Source organism: Scatophagus argus, chromosome 23, assembly GCF_020382885.2.
Source record: "Scatophagus argus isolate fScaArg1 chromosome 23, fScaArg1.pri, whole genome shotgun sequence".
In the NCBI taxonomy this organism is placed as follows: domain Eukaryota; kingdom Metazoa; phylum Chordata; class Actinopteri; family Scatophagidae; genus Scatophagus; species Scatophagus argus.
The window spans coordinates 15,965,118-15,988,989 of NC_058515.1; the positions used below are offsets into that span (position 1 = coordinate 15,965,118).

General features: G+C 47.2%; 1 protein-coding gene and 1 pseudogene across 2 annotated transcripts; both read left to right on the forward strand.

The window, feature by feature from the left end:
* The first annotated feature begins 5 nt into the window (after nt 1–5).
* Nucleotides 6–21,424, forward strand: LOC124054575 (disks large homolog 4-like). 2 transcript variants are annotated; one of them, XM_046380753.1, is made up of 20 exons: nt 6–144; nt 1,341–1,832; nt 2,461–2,580; nt 3,369–3,439; nt 7,349–7,474; nt 11,864–11,914; nt 12,216–12,340; nt 12,492–12,661; nt 13,102–13,238; nt 13,316–13,466; nt 13,579–13,847; nt 14,058–14,160; nt 14,246–14,342; nt 14,433–14,609; nt 14,686–14,771; nt 14,932–15,033; nt 15,118–15,290; nt 18,853–18,962; nt 19,068–19,159; nt 19,313–21,424. In XM_046380753.1, exons 2-20 carry the CDS (start codon nt 1,814–1,816, stop codon nt 19,417–19,419), a joined length of 2,286 nt encoding a protein of 761 aa, XP_046236709.1. In that variant the 5' UTR covers nt 6–144; nt 1,341–1,813; the 3' UTR covers nt 19,420–21,424. The 2 variants fall into 2 exon arrangements, with proteins under 2 accessions (XP_046236709.1, XP_046236710.1); XM_046380754.1 differs by lacking the exons at nt 6–144; nt 1,341–1,832; nt 2,461–2,580; nt 3,369–3,439 and adding an exon at nt 3,669–3,941.
* On the forward strand, nt 21,051–23,555 carry LOC124055053 (annotated as a pseudogene).
* The last annotated feature ends 317 nt before the right edge of the window (nt 23,556–23,872 follow it).

Genomic DNA, 23,872 nt, shown 5'->3' on the forward strand with positions numbered 1-23,872 from the left:
TACCGTGTAACCTCCGCTCTGGTGACCACCGAGTGAGACTGAAGTAACTATCAAGTTCACAGTTCACCAGAATTGATCCTAATATAACAACAAGTCAGTCTGAGAGGTATAACTCAGGGCCCCACCACAAACCATCCATCAACAGTAAGGTTATTGATCTTTCAGTTATCAGTATGTTGATTCAAGATGTGTTTTAAATTAACTCATTATTGTAAATGATTGGCCCAGTTACTCAACAATCCTCACGTATTTCTGTCATCCCCTGCAAAGACAAGTGATGTGGGATGTTCTTAACTAATGGTGATGAGGGACCACAGGTGATGAAGGGCCACAGGTGATGAGGGGCCACAGGTGATGAAGGGCCACAGGTGATGAGGGACCACAGGTGATGAGGGACCACAGGTGAGGGTTGTTAAAGAGCTGAGGAGGTGGACCTGAGTTTGACATCTGACTGTCAAAATTAAACTGAAACAGAAAATTAAATTTTAATCTTTTAGTTTTCTGTTTTAAGATAAGATGAACTTTATTGATCCCGCAGTGGGGTAATTCACTTGTGGCAGCTCACAAGGACAGAAGAGGAGTGCAAAAAGTGTGCAAAAACAGAACAAAAGAATGTAGAGGTAAAATAAATTAATAATTTACAAGGTAAGTAAACACAGTACACTATACAGCTATATGCAAGTCCTCATAAGGGAGGAAAGAGGACTAGACTGTTGAGCTGTACAGTCTAACAGCAGTGTGAATGAAGGAGCTGCTGTAGCTCCTTCCTACACTGAGGGTGTAGCAGTCTGCTGCTGAAGGAGCTGCTCAGAGCCTCCACTGTCTGATGCAGAGGGTGAGAGGTGTTGTCCATGATGGATGTCAGCTTGGCTAACGTCCTCCTCTCACCCACCTCCTCCACAGAGTCCAGTGGGCAGCCCAGGACAGAGCTGGCCCTCCTGACCAGCTTGTTCAGTCTCTTCCTGTCCCGGTCCCCAACAGACCACAGCGTAGTGAATAGCAGAGGCTACCACAGAGTCATAAAAAGTCCTTAGGAGGGGCCTGCACACTCCAAGGGACCTCAGTCTCCTCAGAAGGTGGAGGCGACTTTGGCCCTTCTTGTACAGGGCATCGGTGTTATGTGACCAGTTTATGGTTGAGGTGGACACCCAGATACTTAAAACTGTCCACCATCTCAATGTCCGAGCCCTGGATGTTCACTGGTGTATGTGTTAACGTCCTTCTCTGGAAGTCAGTCACCATCTCCTTTGTTGTACTGGTGTTTAAGCACAGGTGGTTGCACTCACACCAGTCCACAAAGTCCACGATGACTGACCTGTACTCCGTCTCATTCCCCTCAGACACACAGCCAACAATGGCTGAGGCGTCAGAGAACTTCTGGAGGTGACATCTGCTGGTGTTGTAGGTGAAGTCCGAGGTGTAGAGAGTGAAGAGGACAGGTGAGAGCACCTTGTGCTGCAGACCACCACCTCAGACACACAGTTACGCAGTCTAATGTTTAATGTTTATTTTTTCTTTAACTTTATTTCTTTTTTCTCCTCCTCATTATTAGCACCTGTCATGTCCATATTGTGATTATGATTGTGTTTGTCTGGTCCTGATCAAACATACTAAAAATCATTCAGATGAAGTTTGACAGAGCTGTCAATAAAACTGTGACTGACAGCATCGTCCAATCCGGTGATCTGACCGCTGGGTGGGGGCGGGGCTACTACCTGCTGTCCAGAGGGCAGATTAGGACTTCATTACCCAGCATGCAGCGTGTGTGTTTGTAAAATCCCTAAAGAGGATTTATGTGGATCAGAGGGACGACATGCCGCTGAAGAGAGAAGGTGAGATGTTTTTATCGACATCATCGTCCTCACACACACCCAGAGTGTGTTTAGTGTGTGTGTGTGTGTGTGTGTGTGTGTGTTGTCTGCCCTTGTCCACACTCTCCACTCTGTTTCATCTCACACTCAGTGATATGTTTTGTGTTTTTGGTGGGTGATGTTGCACTCTGTCCTTTGACCTCAGATGGCAAACAGGAAGAAGAAGAAGCTTCGTGTTTTTAGTTCAGTGTTTGTTTGTTTGTTTATCAGGCAGCTTCCCCTCATCATGTGGCCTGCACTCTGCTGCTCATGATACTACAGTCACTACTATCACTGCTGTTAGTACTACTGCGTACTGAGCTACTGCGGCTGTGTATTCAGTGTACCCGAGTCCCAGAGTGCTGCTCAGAAGAAATGAAACGTAGAAACGTAAACGATAAAAACTCCTGGTGGTCGACTCGCATTTGGCAGCTTTGTCTTTATTCTGACAGCAACTCCACTTAGAGACCAGCAGAGTCCAGTCAGGTCCAGCAGAGTCCAGGCAGGTCCAGTCAGGTCCAGCAGAGTCCAGCAGAGTCCAGGCAGGTCCAGTCAGGTCCAGCAGAGACCAGCAGAGTCCAGTAAAGCCTGTCCTGGTTGTTCTCCTCAGATACTGAACGTGCTCTGCAGGTGATGGAGGCCTGTCAGGCTGGAGCAGCTGAAGGGGTCAAAGGTCGTGCGGAGAAGCTCCTGAGCATCTTCCAGAGTGACCTGTTCCAGGCCCTGCTGGGTAACACACACGCTGCTCTGTTGGCATGGCAACAAACACAACCACATGTATCACAAACTGAAGCTGTTCACTGATCTAGAACAGGTCGCAGCTCACAAACCGGCTGTGACGTAGACCTCCAGTACCTGCCAGGTGTGACAGAGCTAATGTTAGCATGCTAACACCTGACATGGAGCACCGTCAACATGTCTGAGCTGAAGCTGTTTGATACTGATTTAAAATGCCAAACTAACTAAATGAGCAAACAGCAGTTAGCTTTGTTAGCTTAGCACGGTCACCATCATAAAGTGTGTGAAGTCTCACCATATGAAGTCAAACAAAGAGCGACGGCTCTAAAAGATTCACTTTGAGCCTCTGATCTGTCGTTTTGGAGGTTGTGCTAACTTGATGCTGCAGCGACATCCTGTTTGTGATGGCGGCTGATTGGACAGAAGCAGCTGGTCTGTGTTCACACCTGATGAAGAGGTGCAGTGCTGTTTAGCTGCTTTAGCGATGGATTAGTCCTGTGTGTGTGGTTTAAAACTCCAAGGGCCAATTAAAATTAAGTTCATCAACAGATACAACTTAAATATTACTCTGAAATCCTACGCATATTTGTACATGTTCATGTGTATTAAATACACACAGTATTTATTGTGGCTATTCCTGAATAAACTCAGTGAAGTAAAAGTACAACATGAACATCTGAGAGGTACAAGTACTCTCTTAATGTACTTAAGTACAGAAGTGGAGTAAATGTACTTTGTCAGAATATAACAACTAATGTGTGTCTGTGTGTGTGCGCGCAGACATTCAGGAGTTCTACGAGCTTACGGTTTGTGAGAACCAGACAACAAGCCAACCACGCACACCTGGACAGGTACGAACACAACACACACACACTTTGCTTGCTCTGTCTCTCTAATCCACATGGCAACACCCATCACTGTTACCTAGCAACAGCTGCAGCACCATTACCGGGGCAACAGCTGCATAACACCATGGCAACAGGAGCCCTACCCCCTCCTCCCCCTCCTCTTCGTCTTTTTGTCGTCTACCAGCGAGTGACTGGAGGTGTGCACCCCCGCCTCACCTCCAAAAAAAAGAAAAACACACACACACACACACCAGCCTTCATCTGTCTCGCTCGCCCCTCTCTCTCTCTCTCTCGCTCGCTCGGTGCTGATAGAGGAGGCGAGCGAGTGAACGACAGACGAATGAGGACAGAGAGAGAGAGAGAGAGGGGGAGGGAGACAAAGAGAGAGATCGAGGATGAATGTGTGAGTGTGTGTGGAAATGTGTGTGTCTGAGTATGTGTGTGTGTGCGTGTGAGTGTGTGTGTGTGTGTGGATATGGACTGCCTCTGCATTGTCACCACCAAGGTAAGAGCAGATCGCCAGCATGCAGCCGCTGCAACACACACACGCACACACACACACACACACACGTGTGTGTCCTCATAAAACATCACAGTCAGTTTTCGTGTGTGTGTTTGCTGCTTCGGTCATGTTTTCATGTTTTTGACCACCTCGAGTGTCTCTCTTCACGTGTGTGTGTGTGTGTGTGTGTGTGTGAGACCACATTAGCACATATGTTAGCTCAGGCTAACTCCAGCCTGCAGCTGTTAGCGTGGACGTAAACATGACGTGGAAACAGGATGTGGTTTTCTGAAGCTTCCTGTCATTCAGGTGTGAATGAAGACACGAACGTGTGGTCCGTCCTGATTGGTCTGACTGACGGTGGGGGTGCAACAGGTCGTGTCTGTCGTCCGGCTGTCAGTAAAATGCCGTGTCACTCTGATCTGCTGCTGTCAGTCAGTGAGTTCTCAGGCTTCATCAGTCGGTTGGAGGCGACTCTGAAGGGACTTCAGGAGCTTCACATCCTGGTTTCAGTTCAGACCGTTTGCTGACTTTGTGAAGTCCGACGTCACTCAGACCATCAGGTCAACAGTCTGCAGGCTGCGTTCACATTCACTCAGAAGTGAAGCCTATGTGACTTTGTGATGTTGTTGCACAAGTTTATAACTTCTTTGAAATCGTATTACGATGTCCACATGATCTATAATCCTGATTATATTATATTGATCACATTATTAACTTGTAATTTCTGCGTCCACACAAGTTATGTTTGCACACATTTTTCTTTAAGGTTTAATTTCCACAAGAACTCAATAAAACCACAAGCTTCACATGTGAGACTTCAACCAACAGTTTGGTGTCACACACACTTCACTGATTCACTGACTGGACTGTGAGAGGCTTTGTGCTGTTTCAGACCCGGTTTGGTCACGTTTATCAGTGTTTACACTTATTGTTTTATTTTAGCATATAATTGGTCGTATAATTTCAGGTGTTTTAGCTCTAGTTTGGTTTGTTATTTGTTTGTGTTTTTTATCCTCAGTTTCCTGCTGGAATATTCTTCTATTTTCTACTCAGATGGATGTGTTAGATCAGAAATAGCTTCTTCTATCTTCAGCTCCATCAGTGCCGCTAATGGACACACACACACACTCACACACACCCACACACACACTCTCTTAGAAGTCTTGTTGTGTATTCAGACCAAGACTTCAGCTCTACTCACTACTGATTGGGCAGCCATCTGTTTCAGTGGACCAATAAGATGACACCAACTCAATTACATCATCACTGGGACCAGTTCAGACCAGCTAAGACCAAATCCAACCTGGTTTCAGACCAGTGATGACCAGTTCAGGTACCCTGAGACTGTTTCAGTCCAGTTATGTCCCTTTTTGCTGAATGCTGGCTTCCTGTTGGACCAGCAGCTCCAGTCTGGTTAAGAGCCAACAACCCCCTCATTAGCTCTAAGTGAATACTGTATGAGTCTGGATAGACCAGGATGTGAAATGTGAACTGAAAACTGAAACTGACTGGTTGGTGGAGGCTTACAGTCAGTTTGAGTTTCTTTGTTTCAGTTGAATTATGTTTAAAGTTCATGAAGTTCGATAAATGTGTGATGTTTCCAAACTGGAGGAGGAATCCAGTTAAATAAAAATGATGTCAGTGTTTCTGACGAGTTCAGACCTGCTCAGACTGGACCCTGATCCAGCTCCTGGTTTCTCCTGGTGCTTTGTGTCTGGTGGGGTCCACAGTCTGCAGTGATGTGAGCGATGAGTCTGAGTGTGTGTTGTGAGTGTGTTAAACAGTCTGACAGTGTGTGTGTGTGTGTGTGTGTGTGTGGGGCCACATGTCAGTCAGAAACACGCGTGTAAACACACACTGTAATTATCAACAAGGAATACATTTCCAGCAACACGTCAACACGCTTCACACAGACACGTATTTACAGATCAGGACAAGCCAGGAGCTGGATCAGGGTCCAGTCTGAGGAGGTCTGAACTCAGATCAGTTTCACAGCAGGCGTCACCAACTTCTCTTCATTCTTCTTCATGTGATTTAGTGATTTACTGCTTACCTTTAACTGGTTTACACTGGACAGACAGACAGACAGAGACAGAATGACACACAGACAGACAGACAGACTGACAGGCAGACAGACAGACTGACTGATAGACAGACAGGCAGGCAGACAGACAGACAGACTGACAGACAGACAGGTCAACAGACAGGCAGGTTAAAGGAGCACACCACTGACGTTCTGTCCTGTGTTTCCAGGTGTTGGGGAGTCCACTGCATATAATTTTGATAATTCCTTTAGTGTCTCCAGGGGGCGCCGTGTGCGGTCTGATTAATGTCCTCATGTGATGTCACTTGAGTCAGTGTGTGGTGTGGAAGTGAGCTCATCGACTTCTGGACCTGCAGTCTACGTTAGCTGCTGTTAGCATCAGTCCTCTTCCAGGTCTCCATGGTGAAGAAGAGCTCATGTGACTCTGTGATGTATATCCCCCTGAATTGAGTTGCATTATGGGTAATGTAGTCATTGTGTTAACAAGGAGGATGTGTGGAATCAAAAACAGGATAAGTCCGGTTTTAAACTGGTTATACTGAGTGGTGACGAGTCTGTTTGAAGGGTGATGGAACCAGTCTGGCCCGGGTCTGTGGGTCAGGTCTGTGGGTCAGGTCTGTGGGCCATGTCTGTGGGCCCGGGTCTGTTCCAGACTGGGTTACTATCTATCTGTCTGTCTGCCTGTCTGTCTCTAGCTCCGCCTCCATCCGATGATGTCAGTTACCAGGCAATGGAGGCTCACAGGTCCTTCTTGTTACCATGACAACCATATCATCATCTCCTCTCTCTCTCCGTCTTTCTTTCCTTTTTCTTTCTTTTCCTTTTTCCTTCCTGTCTCTCTGGAGCAGGTTTGGAATTAAAATGAGTCTTTAGGTCACCTTGATGTGTGTGTGTGTGTGTGAAGATATACAATAGGTGGTCACAAGTATGTGGACAGGAGTCTGGTGTGGTTTTGTCTGCTCCTGGTTCTGGCCTGTCTGTTCCGATGAAGTTAAATTTTAGGTGTTTAGGAGTTTATTTTATAATCATTATGATTGTTATTGTTAATCATTATGATGTTTTTCTCATGTTTGAAACAGAGCTTTTGAACTCTCAAACTTATGCTTGTGTGCCTGCTAGTAAGGATGTATTTTAATCTGTGTACGTACTGCAGGTCATTGAGGAGGTTTTGGAAGTCCTTGGGGATGTTGTAGGGTCTAAATACAGACAACATTGTGTAGTGTCAGTATCAGTGAAGAGGTTTGGGAAGGTCTGGATTAACCCAAACCCTGGAACACTGGACATGCTAATGTTCACATTCGTGTTCTGTGGTGCTAATGCTAACAGCTAATGCTAACAGCTGGTGTCATCTGTGTCTCTGCAGAAGTATCGTTACCAAGACGATGAGACTCCACCTGTTGACCCCAGCCCTGGTCACGTGACCCACGGACGCAGTACTGAGCTGAGCCACGCACACCTGGACGGATACACACACCCTGCTGCTCTCACTGTATGTACACACACACACACACACACCAGTCTCTCTCTCTGTGGTGGTGCTGCACTTCACTTCCCTGTTAAACGGAGTGGGTTAGCATGTTTGAAGGACGCTCGTGGAGGTTTTTGAGAAGGTGCCAAAGGTCCTTGAAGAGGTTCTAGTGTATTGTGAGAAGACTGAAAGGTCCTTGAGGACAATCTTAAGTTGCTTGAAGAGGTCTGATGTCTTCCAGGATGTCATGGGGTCCTTGGGGACTTTTAGGAGATCACTGAGCAACGCGTGGGAGTGTTAAAAGGTCCAGGAAGGGTGCTCCTGGTGTGTGTGTGTGTGTGTGTGTGTGTGTGTGTATGTGTACAGGCTGATGCAGTGGTTTCTCTCAGCTCTCCTGTTTCTTTGAGCAGAATCAGGTTCTCTCCAGCAGAGGATGCTGTTTACTGCAAACTGAGCTCAGCACTTCATGCAGCACAGACTTAAGTGATGAACGATGAACGTCTGTTATAAAGTTCTGTTTGTGCTGTAGCCAGCAGGTCCTACTGGCTTTGTTACACAGTACACTTGAGAAGTCCTTGAGAAGACTCCTGGGGCCCCTTTTGGGCATTGTAAAGACCCTGACGAGATTTGGGATGTCCTTCAGGAGCCTCCAGAGCACACTGATAGGGGTCTAGAGGTCCTTGGGATGCTGAGGAAGCTCTATGGGTCCTGGAAGAGTTTTGAGAGATGTCTGAAGAAACTCTTGGGCTCCTCACGGAAGGTTCAGTGGCCTTTGGGGAGGTTCTAGATGTCTTTTGATTTGTTTTAAAGGTCATTGAGAGATTATGGTGGTCTGTAAGGATGTTTCAGAGGGCCTTCAGCAGGTTTGAAGAGTCCTTGAGGAAATTCTAGAAGTTATAAGTGCTTGAGGTCCAACGGTCCTGGGGGTGGCTGTAGATGTCCCTCAGAGGTCTGTGGGGTCGTGGTGGACCTTCTTTGGGTCACTGAGGAGCTTCTCAGGAGGCCTGACTGGTCCTTGAGGAGGTTCTAGGGGTCTTTGGTAAAATTCCCAGAAGTCCTTGAGAAGACTCAAGGTGTCCTTGAGAAGTGCTTGAGGAAATGTCTGACATGTGAATGCAGAGCTGGTTGGTGTGTGTGATCTCATTAATTACTCATTAATTACTGACACACACTCAGCGTGGGCTGCCTCTCATACATCCCTCTGCCTTTTGCTCAGCCGTCGCCATGGCAACCGCAAGAAAGGAGGGAGATGGGGGGGGGGGTGTTACCATGACAACAACATTAATCTGCATGTGTGTGTGTGTGTTTGCTGAAATCAAGTCTCTCTCTCGGCCAACGGCCAGGTGACATCACAGGGGGGAGGGGATTCCTTCAGAGAGAGAGAGAGGGAGAGAGGGAGGGAGAGAGAGAGAGGGAGAGGGATAGAGAGAGGGAGAGAGAGAGAGGGAAAGAGAGAGAGAGAGAGAGAGGGAGAGGGATAGAGAGAGGGAGGGAGGAAAAGAGAGGGAGGGAGGCAGGGAGAGAGAGAGGGAGGGAGGAGAGGGGACAGAGAAGGAGAGAGAGATGTGCAGTGGAGCGTCAGGAGGGTCGAGCAGAGAGATAGAGAGAGTGATCGGGCGAGTGAGCGGAGGAGGAACGAGGGATGACAGAGAGGGCGAGTGATAAACAGCCTCTCCCTCTCTCTCTCTCTCTCTCTCTCTGTCTATTTCTTTCTTTCTTTTTTGGGAGGATTTGTTCGCTCTTCGTTTGTCTCTGTTCATCTGAAGTATTCTTCTCGTTTTCCTCCCCTCTCTCTGCTTCTCTCTCTCTCCGGAGGAACGAGGGATGACAGCGTGATGTGCTGAGCTGTCAGTCATGTCTCGAGCTTTCTGCTTCGTTAACGCGTCCAGGAAACGACAGCTAACGAGCTTAACGGGTTTCTGCTGAGAGCCTCGTCTCCCTCTGGTTGTCTTTTCTTTTCAGTTTGGTTGTTAATTATTCATCCGTCACTCCATCAGTCTTTATGTAACAGCCTGGAGAGAGAGAGGGAGACAGGCAGAGAGAGAGACAGGAAGCAGGAAGTGATGTTTGTGTCGGTGTGGTACGCTAAGAAGATGGGAAGAAGATTCATCAACAACGTGAGGAGAGCGAAGCGACACAGGCAGAGGATGATGGTAGGACCCACGGCGACATCACAGCTTTCATAGCTCTCATCAGCATGTGATTGGCTCTGGACTGAAGGGGGAGGGGCCTTTAGTCTGACCAATCATGTGGTAACAAGGACACCTGCCTCTGTCAGGAGGCGGAGCTAATGTTGCATTCACATCTGCTCTGATTGGGCGAATTTAATTTGGTCGCGCAGAGGTCGTGTTAATTATCCTTGTTGTTGTTGTTGCTGTTGTTGTTGTGCTCAGTGTTTGTTCCAGTGAAGAGATGTTTTCTCAGGGCAGGGGTCAGGTGGAGGTCAACATCCTCCTCTGGTCACTGCACCATAATGTTGGAGGAGAGGAAAGTGTTGGTTTAGTTTGACTGGAACTGTGAATCTGTTCCTCCGACTGATCTGAACCCATCAGATCTCAGTCGAGTGTTGCAGGTGTGACAGATGGATTCTGGGTATTTTGTGTCCGGTCTCACCTGGTGCACCTGTGGTCCTCATGTGGATGCAGGCAGAACCAAAAAGAAGACTTTATATGACAGACGGGACCACATTCACTCCTGGACTCTGGAAACTCCTGCTGTGGTTCCCAGTTGGGGGCAGTCGTGAATCAGTTAGGGTGTCGGACCCGTAACCGGTGGATCGCTGGTTCGATTCCCCGTCCCGGTGTCCATGGCTGAGGTACCCTTGAGCAAGGTACCTAACCCCCACTGCTCCCCGGGCGCTGCACGTGGTCGCCCACTGCCCCGGGTTTGCTGTGTGTGTGTGCACGTCACTTGGGTGGGTTAAATGCAGAGCACGAATTTCGTTGGAGTGAGTTCCCTCCAATGACGAAATATGTCACTTTCATCTTCATCTTCTTTTGACTTGTGGTTCCCCAAACATCTCAGCTTTAGGTCTGTTCATCTGCTGCTCTGATCCACATGCTGTGTTTTAGTGGAGCCAGTAACTCCATCAGCTTCATCAGAGGTTAGTAGCCTTACAAGACTTCAGTTAGCCAGGAGGACGTGAAGCTGCAGATAAAACCAAAGACTTTTATCTGGGATTCCAGTTAGCTTCAGGACTGTGAGCTTCAGTTAGCTGATAGCCTGTTAGCATTGACTTTAGCTTCCATATGTTTTCAGCTTTGCCCTCAGTTAGGTGTTAGACATGTAGTGGATGCTAACTGTCCCTGTGGTCCAGGTCTGTTGTGGACTGTGGGTCCAGGTCAGTGGTCCTGATGTCTGTGCTGTCTGAACTACAGCCCTCCGTCACTGTACCTGGTGTGTGGTGCAGACACACTCACAGACCTGATGAGGAATGAGTTTAATTAATTCACAGAGAACAGGCTCTCTCTCCTGCTGTCAGTCTACCTCTCTCGCCCCCTCGCTCTCCCTTATGTAACTCTGTTCAAACTCACATTCTCCAGAGACACAACGAGCTGACAGCTGCTGAGGCCGTCAGGGACCCAGTTCACCGTGTTACTGACAGACAGACAGGGAGGGAGACAGGCAGACAGGGAGGCAGGCAGACAGGCAGGCAGACAGACAGACAGACAGACAAACAGGCAGGCAGACAGGCAGGCAGGCTTTACCTCGTTATCAGTCTGTTGGTCTGTTCAGTTGTGTCTGTCCGTCAGTCCTCAGGGACTGATGTTACCTGTGCAGGTGCAGCTCGTATCTTTACCTGCTCGCACACAGAAGTTGAGGACTCTGATCTTGTGTTTGAAGGTGGTGGAGGAGTTTCTGTGGAGCTGCAGTGTTGAGACTGGAGGTGTGATGGTGTTGGATGGATGAGTTGGGAGGCTGAAGAGCACTGATCATGTCAGTGCTGGGGAACAGGATGTGTGTGTGTGTGTTTATGTGGGTGTGTGAGTGTGTGTGTGTGTGTGTGTGTGAAACCACAGGCTCAAACCACACTGTGTCGTGTACTTCTGTCCCGATCTGCTTCTCGTTTTGAAGCCACATTACGTGTTCCTGACACCACTAACATATTATAACCAATAAGAAGAACCTGAGACATACTGAACTGTGATTGGTCAGCCCTCCTGACCAATCGCCACTCAACTGGCTCATGTTGAAATATTTCTGTATTTTTCTCCTTCAGGTAACTTTTTGTTCCAGGAAGTGATGTCATAATCATGACTGTGTGGATGAGATGAAATGAGAGAGGTAGTCGCTATGGCTACAGTTACAGTTGCCTTGGTAACTGGCCCCCTGAGGGCTCAACAGCTGTTGCCGTGGTGTTGCCGTGGAGATTCTGGATCACGTGATGAAAGTTTTTCACTGTTTTTCCAGATGAACGGGTCAGAGGGGGAGCTGGAGTATGAAGAGATCACACTGGAGAGGGTGAGACACGCACCTGAACACATCAACACCTGTCTGTCTCTCTCAGGTGTCTCTCTGTTCTGTTTTTAGAAACCGTCACAACTAAACTCCACCCGCCTGACAGCAGCTTGTTATTTTTATCTCCACTTATTTTAGGAAACATTTCAGAGATAAAACCAAATCTGTCTCAGTGTGATGTGAGCCAGTCAGTTTGGAGCTCCATCATTGTGAAGCATCACGACACCAGTTAATCTGTGTGTGTGTGTGTGTGTGTGTGTGTGTGTGTGTGTGTGTGTGTGTGTGTGTGTGTGTGTGCGTGCAGGGGAACTCTGGTCTGGGCTTCAGTATTGCAGGGGGAACTGATAATCCTCACATCGGAGACGACCCGTCCATCTTCATCACCAAGATCATCCCTGGAGGAGCCGCCGCTCAGGACGGACGCCTCAGGTTCACACACACACACACTCGCAGACACACGCACATCTCTCTATACTCGTCAGAACCCCCATTAAATCTTTCCTGGCCCCTGACCTGAACCTGGTTCCAAAGGGAGCATTAAAACCAGGTCTGAACCTTGAGTGTGTCTCTCTGTCTCCAGGGTGAACGACAGCATCGTATTCGTTAATGATGTGGACGTGCGAGAGGTCACTCACTCCATCGCCGTGGAGGCGCTGAAGGAGGCGGGGCCTGTCGTCAGGTTGTATGTGCTGCGGCGCCGCCCGCCCAGTGAACGCATCACGCAGATCAAACTGATTAAGGGACCGAAAGGTAGGAAGACTCTGACAGACTTCAGAACCTTTAAAGCTGTCAGCCTTTGTGGTGCTTTGAAGAACCATGTCAGGAGGTTCCTCCAGTCATCAAACAGCAGAACCTTTGTGGTGTGTTAAGTAATCCTGTTGGGAAGGAGTTCTATTGATTTCAGAGACCACAGAGCCCATCAGAAAGGTTCTCTGTGGATGTTTTCATGTTTCAGAACCTCATGTTTCTCTGAGGAACCCTGTTAATGAGGTTCTGCTTCTACAGACAGAACTTAGATGATGCTTTGAAGAAGGTTCTGTGATCCTCTGCAGAACCTCGTGTGTTTTTAGTCTTAATGCTGTGAAGAACCCTGATGTGAAAGATCTCCAGTGTTTTTGGTGCTAAACAGAACCCATCAGGAGGTTCTCTTGAAGGTGTTGCCTGTTACTCAACACGTCTGTCCGGTCCAGGTCTGGGCTTCAGTATAGCCGGCGGTGTGGGGAACCAGCATGTTCCCGGAGACAACAGCATCTACGTCACCAAGATCATTGAGGGCGGAGCGGCACACCGTGACGGACGGCTGCAGATCGGGGACAAAATACTGGCTGTATGAAAAACCTCCCACCATGTGCAGTCACATGTTGTTAATCCACTGAGCTCTGATCTGACCTTTGACCCCGGCAGGTGAACCACGTGTCTCTGGAGGACGTCCTGCATGAAGACGCCGTGTCCGCCCTGAAGAACACTGGGGAGGTGGTCTACCTGAAGGTGGCCACGCCCACCTCGCAGTACATCCACCCTGCTGATCGATACAGCCCCCCTGACCTGACCAGCTGTACGTACACCTGAGCTCACACACTTCCTGTTCCACCTGCTGACTCCGCCCCTCTGGTTTGAACGTGACTCCGGTGGAGTCTCAGCAGGACTGTCTCTGTGTTTGTCTGCAGCCTACATGGAGCCGGACTACATGTGCGATTACCCACAAGCCCTCCCTCCTCCGTCACCACGACGATACTCACCTGTCCCCCGTGGCATGATGGGAGATGACGATTATTCCCGGGAGCCTCGCAGGGTGTGTGTGCAGCGCGGCTCCACCGGTCTGGGCTTCAACATCGTGGGTGGAGAGGACGGAGAGGGCATCTTTATCTCCTTCATCCTGGCAGGAGGACCAGCAGACCTGAGCGGAGAACTCAGGAAAGGAGACCAGATCCTCAGTGTGAGTACAGGAACCAGGTCCTCAGTGTGAGTACAGGGACCAGGTCTTCAGTGTGCATACAGGGACCAGGTCTTCAGTGCAGGGACCAGATCCTGCACTTTATCATGTTCTGAAGTGACAGTAAAACTGAACCATAGAAATTAATAAATCAGTTCAGTACCTCAGACTTACTGTTACACTGTGTGTGTGTGTGTGTGTGCGTGTGCGCAGGTGAACGGTGTGGATCTCAGGTATGCGACACATGAACAAGCGGCAGCAGCTCTGAAGAACGCTGGACAGACTGTAACCATAGTAGCACAGTACAGACCTGAAGGTGAACACGCACATGCACGCACGCACACACACACACACACACACACTTTCTCTTTAACATGACACGTGTGTGCGTGTGTGTGTAGAGTACAGTCGTTTTGAAGCTAAGATCCACGATCTGAGGGAGCAGATGATGAACAGCTCGTCTGGAAGTCTGAGAGCCAATCGCAGCTTCTACGTCAGGTAAACAGCAGCTGCACACCTGGACAGGTAGCTCACCTGGAGCCTCATAATGAAATCAGTGGTGATGGTCTGACTGTGCGGGGGTTTCAGGGCCCTGTTCGACTACGATAAGCAGTGGGACTGCGGCGTCCTGTCTCAGGCTCTGGACTTTAACTTCGGGGAGGTTCTTCACGTGGTGGACAGCGCTGACGACGAGTGGTGGCAGGCCAGACGAGTCAGCCAGCAGGGGGAGCTGGAGGAGCTGGGCTTCATCCCGTCCAAACTCAGGTTCAGAGAGTACACACAGATACTGTAATACTCCTGCAGTACTGACTCCTGAACGAACTGCGTGTGTGTGTTTCAGAGTGGAGAGGAAGGAGTGGTCACGCATGAAGAGCAAAGGCAGAGAAGGTTTCATTCACAGCTACGAGCTCATCACTCAGATCGAAGGTCAGTGCACGCTAACCTCTGACCTCACTGAAATCAGTCTCACTCCCTGTTGCTATGGAAACCAGTCTGTCCAGCTTTCGTCTCTCTTCACGTGTTTGTGTCCTCCAGCTGTCTGTTAATCAGCTGGTGTCAATAAAGTTTCCTGTCTCTCTGTCCCTAGTGGACTACGCCCGTCCTGTGATCATCTTGGGGCCGACCAAAGACCGAGTCAACGACGACCTGCTGTCCGAGTTCCCAGACAAGTTCGGCTCCTGCGTACCTCGTAGGTGTCACGCTGCAGACGTTGAAACAGGAAACAGGAAGTGAACAAGCAGGAAGTGGCTGATGTAACGCTTTCCCTCCACAGACACGACTCGCCCTCGGAGGGACTACGAGGCCGATGGGCGGGACTACCACTTTGTGTCGTCACGGGAACAGATGGAGCGGGACATCCAGTCCCATCGCTTCATCGAGGCGGGACAGTACAACAACCACCTGTACGGGACGTCGGTGCAGAGCGTCAGACAGGTGGCCGAGCAGGTGAGACACGCCAGGTTTGTGTTCCAGGGAACCCAGTACTTCAAGTAGCTGCTGCTACTTTACTTGCTAATATTGGACAATAATAATGATTTATTTTGCTTAACCGAAACCTGGCTTCGGCCAGAAGAATATGCCAGTTTAAATGAATCCACTCCCCAAAGTCATATTAATGCTCACATTCCTCGAGACACCGGCCGAGGAGGTGGAGTTGCCGCCATTTTCGACCCAAACCTATCAGCCCAAAGTCAACTACCATTCATTCGAAAGCCTTATTCTTAGTCTCTCACACCCTTCCTTGAATACAATACAACCAATTTTTATTGTTGTAGTGTACCGCGCTCCTGGCCCATACTCTGAATTTTTACTGGAATTTCCAGAGTTCCTATCGAGTCTGGTCCTTAAAACTAATAAAGTTATTATTATGGGTGATTTCAACATCCACGTGGACGATAGTAATGATAGCCTTCGCGCAGCATTTATCTCTCTCTTAGATTCAATCGGCTTCTGTCAGTGTGTACATGAACCCACTCATTGTTTCAATCACACTCTTGACCTTGTTCTGACATATGGTATAGATGTAGAACATTTAACTGTCTCTGAACAAAATCCTCTTCTGTCTGACCATTGTTTAATAACTTTAGAGTTTATACTATTTGACTTCATACCACCAAGAAAAAACTCCTACACTAGATACCTGTCTGATAGTCCTCTCAAATCGACCATTTCGTGGACAGTGCTGCAAGTTTACTAAGGACAACTTTAGACTCTGTTGCTCCGCTAAAAAAGAAACTCATAAAGCAAAAGAAACTTGCACCCTGGTATAATACAGAGGTTTGCAAATTAAAGCAAAATGTGCAAAAACTTGAGAGGAAATGGCGTTCCTCCAAACTTATTGAATCTCGCTCAATCTTGCAAGACAGTCTTAGATTATATATGAAGGCCCTACGGACTGCCAGAGCAGCCTATTACTCCAAATTAATTGAGGATAACAAGCATAATCCCAGGTTTCTCTTCAGCACTGTAGCCAGGCTGACAGAGAGCCACAGTGCTATTGAGCCTTGTATCCCTGTGACCCTCAGCAGCAATGACTTTATAACCTTTTTTAACGACAAAATCTTAAACATTAGAGACAAAATTCAGCACCTACTGACCTCAGCTGATCCTGATGTAACATCAAACACTAGTGTCTTAGAACCAACAGTAGAAACAGATAATCATCTTGACTGCTTTTCACCTATTGATCCCAATCAGCTATACTCACTCGTATATTCATCCAAGCCAACAACATGCCTCTTAGAGCCCATCCCTACCAAACTTCTCAAAGAAGCTTTACCCTTACTTAGCACCTGTCTATTAGACATGATCAATCTGTCCCTGATAACAGGCTATGTACCCCAGTCCTTTAAAGTAGCTGCAGTCAAACCTCTCCTTAAAAAACACACACTTGACCCAGAGGTTTTAAACAATTATAGACCAATATCTAACCTTCCATTTCTTTCCAAGATCCTTGAAAGAACAGTCGCCAATCAGTTATATGACTTTCTTCAAAATAATAACTTATTCGAAACTTTTCAATCTGGCTTTAGAGCTCATCATAGCACAGAAACAGCATTGGTCAAAGTCACAAATGACCTCCTCCTGGCATCAGACAAGGGATTTATCTCTGTCCTTGTACTGTTAGACCTTAGTGCTGCATTTGACACCATTGACCACTCTATATTACTGCACAGATTGGAACACCTAATTGGCATCAAAGGAACTGCATTAAGCTGGTTTCAGTCTTATTTATCAGATCGATTTCAATTTGTTCATGTTAATGATACATCGTCCACACTCACAAAGGTTAGTCATGGAGTTCCCCAAGGTTCTGTCCTTGGGCCAATATTATTCAGCCTGTATATGCTCCCCATTGGTGATATTATTAGGAAACACTCCATACATTTTCATTGTTATGCGGATGACACACAATTGTACTTATCAATGAAACCAGATGAAACAAATCAGCTAGTCAAGCTTCAGGCATGTCTTAAAGACATAAAAACCTGGATGACCAGCAACTTCTTGACCAAACTGAAGTTATTGTTCTGGGCCCCGAACACCTTAGAAACAAACTATGCAGTGATATTGCATTGATAGATGGCTTAGCCATGGCCTCAAGCTCCAATGTAAGAAATTTAGGAGTTATCTTTGACCAGGACATGTCCTTTAACTCGCACATAGCAAATATTTCTAAGACTGCATTCTTTCACCTCCGCAATATCGCAAAGATTAGGCACATCCTGAGTCAGAAAGATGCAGAAAAATGAGTCCATGCATTCATTACCTCTAGACTGGATTACTGTATCTTCCTTCTATCAGGCTGCCCCAATAAATCTATAAAGACTCTCCAGCTAATCCAGAACGCTGCAGCACGACTACTGACAAGAACCAGCATGAGAGACCATATTTCTCCTGTTCTGGCTTCTCTACATTGGCTACCTGTAAAATTCAGGATAGATTTTAAAATTCTCCTCCTCACATATAAAGCCCTGAACGGTCAGGCACCATCCTATCTTAAAGAGTTAATAGTACCCTATTATCCCACCAGAACTTTGCGTTCCCAAAATGCAGGACTACTTGTGGTTCCTAGAGTCCTCAAAAGTAGATTGGGAACCAGAGCCTTTAGTTATCAAGCTCCTCTACTATGGAACCATCTTCCGGTTTCGGTCCGGGAGGCGGACACCCTCTCTATATTTAAGAGTAGACTAAAAACTTTCCTCTTTGATAAAGCTTATAGTTAGGGCTGGCCTAGGCCGGCCCCTAGTTATGCTGCTATAGGCTTAGACTGCCGGGGGCCCTCCCATGATGCATGATCAACTTCTTCCCTGGAGTCCTTGTGCTTTCTTGTCCCACAGATTCCTAACGATCATGACTGGACCTCCTGCTGCGGTCCTGCTGTCGTCCTGCTCAAATCCTGCTGCAATTACTGCTGTTTAGTCATAATCTGATTTAAATCTGTTACGACTCAGTACAGCTACTACCGTTATTGTTACTACTATTGTTATCAAAATCACCATAATACCTTCTGTATACTTCAATGTCATTATCATTATCTATATTCCGATACTTCTGGTATTATTACTGCTGCTATGCATCTGTGCTTGTGTGCTCCTTCTCTCACACCCCACCCCCTCTCCCTCCCTCTCTCTCTCTCTCTCTCTCTCTCCTTGTCTGTCTCTCTCTCTCAACCCAACCGGTCAAGGCAGATGGCCGCCCATCTTGAGTCGGGGTCTGCTCTGAGGTTTCTGCCTTCTAAAAGACAGTTTTTCCTCGCCACTGTTGCCAAGTGCTTGCTCAAGGGGGAATGTTGGGCTCTCTGTATTACAGTTTAATTAAAGAGTTTGGTCTAGACCTTCTCTAATTGGAAAGTGTCATGAGATAACTTTTGTTGTGAATTGGCGCTATATAAATAAACTGAATTGAATTGAATTGCTGCTAAGTAACATAGGAGTGTGTGCGTGTGTGTGTGCGTATGTGTGTGTGCATGTGCATGTATGTGTGTGTGCGTATGTGTGTGCACCAGGGGAAACACTGCATCCTGGACGTGTCGGCCAATGCGGTGAGGAGGCTGCAGGCGGCTCAGCTTCATCCCATCGCCATCTTCATCCGACCGCGATCCCTGGAGAACATCCTGTAAGTCAGTGACGTCATCAGTGATGTCATCAGTGAGGTCACATAAGGGAACATGAAAACCAAGTAACTGACATTGCATGTGTGTGTGTGTGTGTGTGTGTGCAGGGATCTGAACAAGCGTCTGTCGGAGGACCAGGCGAGGAAAGCTCTGGATCGAGCCATCAAACTGGAGCAAGACTTCCTGGAGTGTTTCACAGGTAAAAACACACCTGATGTATTTCTACCTTCAGAGCAGCAGCTGGTCCCAACGTGCTGCAAGTTTGTCAGAGTTTGGTGGTGAAACGGTGACCTTCAGGTGACTGTACACACTGTAGTGATGTGTGTGTGTGCGTGTGTGTGTGTGCGTGCAGCCATCGTGCACGGCGACAGCTTCGAGGAGGTCTACCACCTGGTCAAAGCCGTCATTGAGGAGCAGAGCGGCCCTTACATCTGGGCTCCAGCACGCGACAGACTCTGATTGGCCGCTGCCAGCCATGGAGCACCGCCTCCTCCTCCTCCTCCACCTGTCGGTGGCACCACCTGATGGAGAGCAGACGTTGGTCTTTCTACAGTTTTTCTTTTCTTTCTGCAGGAGGATGATGTGTGAGCCCTCTGATTGGATGATGGACCTGTCTGTCTCTCCACCTGTCTGTGTGTCAGAGGGACAGCTGGCTGATTGATTGATCAGTTGTAGAGTTCAGTTGGTATTGGAGTATTTATATTATCCTATTTATTTATTGATTAATCTATTTATTTATGTGATGTGAAAATGCTGTGTGTGTGTGCGTGTGTGTGTGTGCGCGCGTGTGTGTAATGTACATAAAGACTTGTGTGACTGTAAATAAAACAATGGGGCTCAACACACAGTCTATTCAGGGCTTAAAGTATCAAACACTGGACTACAAACACTGGGGTTCATCTCCCACAGTCCCTCACACTCTCTGCACAGACTAATCTTTCTGCTAGACTACAACACCCACAATGCATCACGGATTGGGCAACAACATAAACGCCTCTCATTTGGACTACAAAGCCCATAACCCCCCTCTGCTTGGACTACAAGACCCTAAAATCTCTTCCTGTTGCAGTCAGGAGAGTTTTTAGTGAAACTGAAACTGAACACTACATTACCCACAGTTCCCGGCTCCAGATAAAGATGACATCACAGCCCTTCTGAGGACGACCTGTCCACTCCCTTTTGAAGTCGTCGTACTGAAACTGGCTGCTTCACCTGAGGGGCACTCGTGAGGTCGTCCTCTGTGAGCGGGAGTGAGTGGAGCTAAGTGGCTAAAGTAATTACTGACACATTCTAGACAAAGGAAGCCAATTTTATTTTAGTTTTTGCAAATATGGTATTGATTTTGCGTCAGAATTGAAAAGAGAAAATACTAAAGCCTGTTTTTCTTACATGGGAGACGGTTTTGCCCATAAAGCGTTAGCATTCCGCTAACGTGCTAATTGATGGGTTAAAGTTTACAACTAGCAGCGTTACGTTACTGTAGGCTAACTTCAATTATTATTACATGAACCACAATAATATGGTTTCAGTTACATTATAGTCCTCATGTAGAGAGCGACAGCAGACATTAGCAGCCTGGTTAAAACAAAATTGATGAAATTGATTGATGTATGAAACCAAAATGGTGACTGCAGTAAACTGGTGTCACAAATACTTTAATAATAAAACAGAGAAGAATTTCATCACCAAAAAGCCATGAAATTTTAATCTAACAGAACTGCATCTGTTGTCTCTACTACTCAGACTAAATAAATAAAATATAAATAATTATAAATAAAATTAGCAGAAAAAAAAAATCAGCACCATAAAAGTTTCATTTTTTGCTGCCACAGTTCCATAAGCCCCCATTCATTCTGGACTAACTCGTGAGCGCCCCCTACAGAACCAGAAGTGTAAGAGAGTGAGAGCTCTTCCTGTTAGAGTTTCTTTGATTACAACACCTACAAATATCTACAGCACAGACGGACTACATTACCCACAAGTCCCAGCTGCACAGCTTCGAGCCACAACCCCCCGGGTCTATGCTACAGGAAGCTGTGGGGGAGGAACGTCACATTTCCTGTGGCTTGTGACCATAGCAACCGGGACTGATGGTGGATCCAGCATGGCCGCTGCTGCTCCCAGACTGGTTTCTGATGGTTCCAGTGGGTGTTTTTGGACTGAATATCAGGGTCCTGTGAATAATTATTAATATAATTATTATACAAATAATCATAATTATTGATGATCACACACACACAGCGTGGTTACCTGAGGTCGTCCTTTCTTTCTGAGCACTGACAGAATTCATTTTATTAAAGCTACAAAATCATATCTGAATATTTATTATCTTGTGACACGCATATACTGACACACACACACACACACACACTCAGAGGAGGCTGCTGGGTTGATGACCGGCTTGTTGTATAATGAAGTAATTAGTACTAAATGAAATTATTGAAATAAATTCCTTATGAAAGCTGATGGTTGTCTGATTCAAGCTGCACACAGTGAGGACTCAGACAGGATCAACATCATCATGTAACTGCTCTGTAACAGACTGGACACTCAAAGACATGTCCTCCACTTCCTGAAGACATCATCATCTCTGCTGTCCATCCACAACAAGCATCCATCACTTCATCCATCAGGAGCAGCTAACAGGAGCTGCTAACAGGAGCCGCTAACAGGAGCAGACAACACAGGATTGTCCCCCACAGCCGAAGCCTTGGGTCCACAGTGAAAGGCCAGAGAGCTGCATCCATCCTTCAGAAGGCCCAGAACCAACTCCTCAATGAACGAGTAAGACGAGTTCACTTTACCATCGAGGCCCTGAATGTTAAGCTCGACCAACTTCTTGAGAAACTTACTTCTCTTCTTCCTGGTGAAGTTTAGGAGGAAGTTTCCAAGTTTGTGAAGAAGGCACAGACGATCCAACACAGCAAGGGTAAAGAACCCCAGAAACTGAAGTTCCAAACCCTACAAGCTGGACAGACCAGAATTGAAACCAGAATACAATCCATCAGGGACCCCAACATGACCACACCAGACTCCGAAGAGAAATGGGTCAAGAACTTGTCAGATGTCCTGGCGAAAGGCTTAAACTTTGCTGTCTCACCAGAACAGATTCCAGTAGTGGACATCATTACGATAACAGAAACAGCCATAAGGAACAGCCAACTCCCCAATACAGAAGCTGAGCAACTCAGACAGAAGGTCTCAGCAGCCCTCTCCAGCACCAAACCTCCACCCTCCAACTTCACCATCCCGGAGGAGAACACACTAGCATCCTTCCAAAGGGACGAGAACATCACCAGTCTCCCAGCGGACAAAGGCAGATGCACAGTTGTGACTCACCTTCTTGATGATCCCGTCACTTATGAACAACTGAAGTGAGATCCTACCAGCAGCTACAAGAAGAAAACTACCGACCACCTACAGCAGCTGGAGAAGGAACAAGTCATCAACAAACGGCTATGTTACCGGTTATGTCCAGGAGAAGCCGTTCCCTACATCTGTGGCCTTCCAAAGATTCACCAAGAGGGGCCCCACTCAGACCCATCATCAGCAGTATCAACTCGGTCACCTACAACATTGCCAAGCACCTGGCCGCCATCCTTGTGCCTCTGGTTGTGAACACCCAGCATCACATCACAAACTCACAGGACTTTGCCAACAAGGCTAAGGACCTCACACTGGACCCTGATGAAACTGGTCTCCTATGACATCGTCTCCCTCTTCACCTGCATCCCCACTGTTGAAGCAGTGAACGCAGTAAGGAAGTGCTTACAGCATGACAACACCCTACCTGAGAGGACCAATCTCACCACAGATCACATCTGACACCTCTCTATAAGGAAGAAGTGGAGAACAGAGCTTGGCACTCATTCAAGGGAACAGCACCCACCCACTGGTTCAGGTGCGTGGATGACACCTGGGTTCAGGTTAAAACCCAGGAAGTCAAGGCTTTCACAGACCATCAGATTCACCCGTGGGGACATCAGAGACCAAACTTTGGCCTTCCTGGACTGCTCAGTCCACATTGAGGAGGACAGGCGCCTCAGCATTGAAGTTTACTGGAAACCCACCCACACAGACCAAGACCTCCTCTTCAATTCGCATCACCCTGTAGAGCACAAACCTTCAGGACCCATCAGGACCCTCCAACACAGGACACTCAACATCCCCACAATGCAGCATATGAGGCATATTCAGCAGGTGATGCAACTCAACGACTCAACGTCTTCATCTTCATCTTCACTGTCAGCAAACAGGAAGAAGAACCCGAGTTAAAAACTCAAACCAAAGTGAAGTCGGCTCAGACTGAACTTCCTGTTCGAACTCAGCATTTTGAGCTCAGAGATCAGAACTGATTTCAACTTTGATCAAGTAAAAACAAACTAAAAGCTAATTACACATTTTTTCAAACGTCACCTGAGCTGAAGTTACTGACCGTCAGTCGGCGTTCAGGTTTTTGTCTGTCATGTTTTCACTTCGGAAATAAAATCCTGAGTCGTTTGTTGGTCCTGAAAGTCGAACGTGTTGTGTTAAACACAATCGATCAGACGATCAGACCAAACTTCACCTGTGTCAGTGTGTGTGTGTCGGTGTGTGTGTGTGTTGTGTGTCAGTGTGTATGTTGTGTGTGTGTTGTGTGTGTTGACAATCAGACCAAACTCCATGTGACTCAGAAACTCATTTTCAAACTGCAGACTGAATGTTTGCTCTCAGTCTGATTTTACCGGTTAATCTAATGTTGTATAAATGTTAAATTACCGTTAAATAAAAATCCTGCATCAAAGTGTGACTGCAGCCTCAGACAGGTTGAACACAGGAAACACCCGCCACATTAAAAGTCTCAGTCTGAACTTCCTGTTTGACTGAAGCAGCACGAAGATAAAAGTACAACAAAAACACTTCAGTAACAAAC